At 41.7% G+C, this 5,358-nt stretch overlaps 1 protein-coding gene across 1 annotated transcript in view; it reads right to left on the reverse strand.

Annotated features, from left to right (window-relative positions):
* SLC27A6 (solute carrier family 27 (fatty acid transporter), member 6) overlaps nt 1–5,358 on the reverse strand; it is a 52,844-nt gene that overhangs the window by 18,581 nt on the left and 28,905 nt on the right. Inside the window, exon 5 of the mRNA XM_005875834.2 lies at nt 1,165–1,359. Within this exon, the coding sequence (XP_005875896.1) occupies nt 1,165–1,359 (195 nt within the window). The remainder of the gene's footprint in view (nt 1–1,164; nt 1,360–5,358) is intronic.

Genomic DNA, 5,358 nt, shown 5'->3' on the forward strand with positions numbered 1-5,358 from the left:
TGATGCCTGTTCCGTCTTTTAGTTGTATTTTTGAAGTGGTTGTTCGAGGCAGCAAACTCCGGCGTTAACCTATGCCGCCATCTTGGTTTCCTCAATTTTATTCTTTAAAAAATATTGTTGAGTACAAATTCTATTTTGACAATTATTTCCTCCAAGTCAGTTGAAGATATCTGTTTACTATCTTTTGTGTTCATGGTTGCTATTGAGAAATCAGCTATAAGTCTTTTACTCTGAAGAAGGTGATTTTTTGGCTGCTTTTAACATTTTAGTGGTATCTTGATAAAGTTTTAAAATAAACCACATATTAGAAGACTACACATAAGTTTTGACTGATATAAAAATGAAAGGCAGAGGGAGACCAAGATGGCGGCATAGGTAAACACCGCAGACTGCTGCCGCAAACAACCACTTCAAAAATACAACTAAAAGACGGAACGGACATCACCCAGAACCGCAGGAAGGCTGGCTGAGGAGAGACTCTTCAACTAGAAGGAAAAATAACAGCACACCGAGGCTCAGAGGAGGCGCAGTGTGGAAAAAACTCAGGTGCGGAGGTGCGCGCGCAAAGCGGGCTGGTGGCTGAGAGCGCGGTTGTCGTTTTCGGTCAGGGGGGAGTCTCAGACTCTGAGCTCCAGATACGGGCGAATCGCTGGGGACTCGGACCCAAACGGGAGAAGCGGGAGTGTCTGGCATCAGTTGGAAGGCAGCTTTCCCTCCGAGGTTTGCAGCGGTTCCGGGGGTTCTGAGAAGCAGAGCCTCTGGGAACGGGACTGAGAGGGTATTAGAAGACTACACATAAGTTTTGACTGATATAAAAATGAAAGGCAAATAGAAATAGTGGATTGAAAATACTCAAAGAAAATGGAGTCAAATTAGTATATATCAGGATCTATGCTTACTATTTATATTGACATCATTAAATCTGAAAACTGAACAAAAGAATTAGGTATCATTATCCTCATATGGGAGGGAAAACATGGAAGGTTGAGGTTTTCGTAATCTCTAGCACTACAGTTCGCCTCGAGGCTACTATTTTATTTATAGAAGTTCTCAATTAAAAAAAAACACACCTGATAATACTTACCATCATGTATAAGCACAAAGCTAGAAGAGAGGTCACCAGGTCTCAAAATATTTCTTTTGTAAAGAAAATATGGTACTTACTTTGTAAAAGAAATTTGTTCTTCCGACTGCTCCAATTTTCCCAGTGTGATTCATAAAACAAATGTTTCCTTCAGTAGCTCCATAAAGCTCACACATCTTGATATTTCCAAATCTGTCTAAAAATTCTCTCCATACATCACTCCGTACACCATTTCCAACTGCCAAACGCACCTGATGATCCTTTTCTCCTTCTCTCTGTTAGAAGAAAATATTTTCCTTGTAATTTATTAATTCTAGTTCCCAATTCTTTCTTTCATTACTATTACTCAAATGGTAAATACCTAGAAGATGCGTATGTGCAATAATGAAAGGAAAGTAAAAAAAATCATGTAAATCTATTGCAGAATCATGTCCAAAAGCTAATGAAACTATCCTGGCCCAGAGTAATACAGCGTTACTTCTCCACATGTGGGAAAAGATCTTTCTAAACTCCTGCTTATTGAAACCTTATTTTGGTAAAGATCAGGTAAGGAAGAAAGCATATTTCAGGGGGAAAAAGAGCATTACTTCAAAAATTATATAATATACTTGAGTTTCTACTCTCAGCTCTATCATTTATTGTCTATTAGTATATACCTTTGAACAAGAGGTTGTATACTATTCTGATTCTCAGTTTATTCATTTGCAAAAACTGATAATAATACCTGTTAATCTCACCTATATACTGCAGTATACAGTTAAGCCCCATGCCTAGCATATAGTAAACAATAAATTGAGGTCATCTAACCACTGTAATATTTGGTTTGCAAATATATGATTACTACTTGTAACTATTATATCTTTGAATGTGCAATATTCTTATATTTTTACTTCTAAATCATATGTTAGAATTTAAATAACTATATTTTATTCTACATTCAATAAGCATTATATTAATATGGATTATACAGTAATCAAAAATCATAACCTCACACACCTGTTAGACTGACTACTTTAAAAAAGACAAGAAATAAGTGTTAGAGAGGAATTGGAGAAAAGGGAAGCCTGTGCACTGCTGGTGGGATTTCCATAGCGGATTGCAACCACTGGAAAACAGTGTGGAGTTTCCTCAAAAAATTACATACAGAACTACCAAATGATCCAGCAATTCTACTTCTCGGTGTTCATCTGAGATAATGAGAACACTTATTTGCAAAGACATATACACCCTTATGTTCCTTGCAGAGGCAAAATATTGATGGCAGGAGGCTATGTATATCTTGAGAGAACTACTCAATAAACTAATTTGAAAAAATAAAAATGAAATAAGAGACAGCTAAGACTGTGGATACATTAGAAATAACAGTCTGACTTGCTGTTGCAGGCGTAGGCCCCACACCAATGGAATTTAAGTTAAATATTTTGCAGATAGAGAAAAAAACTCACTCAGTGCAGCAGCTCCTTCCAAAACAGAGGATTCTTCTCTATCACTAACTAGAACTCTGAGGAGTCTGCCCTGTCCCACCTATGGGCATGTCAGATATTGCCTGCCTGGCAGGAACTAGCTCTTGGACTTTCCATTGCATTTTCCTATATAAAACACTAGTGTTGCAAATCTTAGGATTCGTTCTGCCTGAACAGAGAACTCTTTAATATGGAATAACTGTTGGATGCTTTTCAGGTCGGAGGTGAGTTTTAGCAAGCAATATTATTGATAAAATGTGTTGGCACACTCTGGAAACCAATAAGAATTTGATTTATAAACCAAGTTCCATAGACTTTAACCTGTGTGGGCTTTAGCTACACAAGCTTACTAAATAAGAATAACCATTCATCCAAAATGATGTAATTGGTATAGAAAATCCAATTATCAGAACTAAGATAAGGCTTTTGTCAAGAAATATATAATTCATTTATTTAACTCTCAAGTTATTTTTATTCTACTCTCCTCTCCTTTAAAAGAAAATCCAGAAGATCATGCTTTAAGGGGTGTGAGAAAAGATGAACTCATTTATTATTTAGTGTTGTGGGAAAAAGAGAATTTATATCTCAACGTCTAAAATAGAACCAAGTCTTTATAACACCCATCTATAATTTTAAAAATCCCCTTCTCTGTTCATCAATTCCCTCGAGCCTTCTTTAGAACAAATTCCCATTCCCTTTAATTCTCCCTGAACCCTGAGGTTACTACCTAAATATCACTGGGTATCACTGGGAATGGGATGGAGGAGGAGAGCATGCCTGCATAAATACGAGTACAATTAAGTGAATGAATGGATATATAACACCTGCATAGACACATACACAATGGAAAGAAACAGTGTGGCAGAGACCGAGGGACAGAGAAAAAGAGATGGAGAGAGTCAGAGAGAGTGCCTGAGAGACAGAGACAAACGGAAAGCAGGAAAGACAGAATGAAAGTGAAAGAAAGTGAAAAAGACCCAAAGAGAAAGCAAGCAAGAGAGACACAAAGAGCAAGAGGGGAGACAGAGAGTCACAGAGAATACAAACAAAACAAGGAGTGAACAGAGACAGTGCAGAGACATACAGAGACACAGAGTGAAGTATGCAGAGACCCACGGCCTAAGAGAAACAGAGATGCAGAGAGAGACACACGCATACAGGGATGCAAAGTGAGACACACACACACACACACACACACACACACACACACAGTAAAACAAAACAAAACACATACACCCCAAACAAATCTGGACACAGAAAGATACTGGAAGAAAGAGAGAGAGCCACACCCAAATATGTGGACGCAGTTGCACAAGTATTGAGACACACAGAAAGATACATGCAAACAGAAAGACATACAAACAGAAATCAAGGTAGAGAGGCCAAGAAAGAGAACAAATACAGAAATCCAGAGTCAGGATGTGCAGGACAGGAATAAGAAACATGTTTGCAGCCCGATGAGGAAAAGCAATGGGAGTGATTATGTTTGAGCTCCATGCCCAGGAGCTCAGGCATTACCTCATTTTAATCACCACGATACCCTATACAATAAGAAGCATATCCCCATTTTGCACATTGAGCTAATGAAGTTCAGGTCCAAGATCACATACTAAGCAGACAGAATTTGAATACATTAAAATGTAAGCACTATGCGGGCAGGGACTGTTGCCTGTTCTATCCTCTGCTGTATCAATTGCCTAGGCCCTAGGACCATGCCTGGTGCATAAGAGATGTCCACAATCCATATGTGAAAGAAAGAAAGAAAGAAAGGTAGGGAAGGCAGGTTCAAGAAAGGAAGGGAGGAAGAAAGGGAGGGAGTGGGGGCAGGAAGAAAGGAAGGAAAGAAAAGAAGGGAAGGAGATAACCAGCTTTAAAAAACCCTTAAAACCCATGCTCTATTTTTTCAAGCATTTCTCCATGATTTCAGTAATAGGAAGTAATCAAAATATGAGTTTCTAATTTAGTAGTTAGTGTTTAAATGTTGACACGCTCCCACACATGTATAGAGTAAGACATTTTACGATATACTAGAGGCCTGGTGCATGGATTCGTGCACAGGTGGGGTCCCTCAGCCTGGCCTGCACCCTCTCGCAATCTGGGACCCCTCAGGGGATGTTGGAGAGCTGGTTTCGGCCTGATCCCCACAGGCCAGGGGCTTGGAGGGACTGCGGGAGGGCTCCAGGGCATGTCCAGCCTGTCTAGCCCAGACCCGATCGGCCGAACCCTAGCAGCAAGCTAACCTACAGGTTGGAGCATCTGCCCCCTGGTTCTCAGTGTGAGCCATAGAAACTGGTCGAATGGTCAAACTGTCGGAGGGACAATTAGCATATTAGGCATGTATATATATAGACTAGAGGCCCGGTGCACGAAATTTGTGCAGGGGGGTGGGTCCCTTCAGCCCAGCCTGCACCCTCTCCAATTTGGGACCCCTCGGGGGATGGGGATCGGGCCTAAACTGGCAGTTGGACATCCCTCTTACAATTGGGGACCACTGGTTCCTAACTGCTCACCTGCCTTCCTGCCTGATCACCCCTACTGGCCCCCCTGCCAGCCTGATCACCCCTAAGTGCCTCTGCCTGCTGGCCTGGTTACCCCCAACTTCCCCCCTCACCGACCTGGTCGCCCCTAACTGTCCCCCTGCCCCCCGCCAGCATGGTCACCCCTTACTGCCCTCCCTGCAGGCCTGGTTGCCCCCAACTGTCCCTGCCAGCCTGGTCACCCCTCACTGCCTCCCTCTGCAAGCCTGGTTGCCCTTAACTGCACCCCCCTGCCAACCTGGTCGCCCCCAACTGCCCCCCCTGCTGGCCTGGT

Source organism: Myotis brandtii, unplaced genomic scaffold (genome assembly GCF_000412655.1).
Source record: "Myotis brandtii unplaced genomic scaffold, ASM41265v1 scaffold470, whole genome shotgun sequence".
NCBI lineage: Eukaryota > Metazoa > Chordata > Mammalia > Chiroptera > Vespertilionidae > Myotis > Myotis brandtii.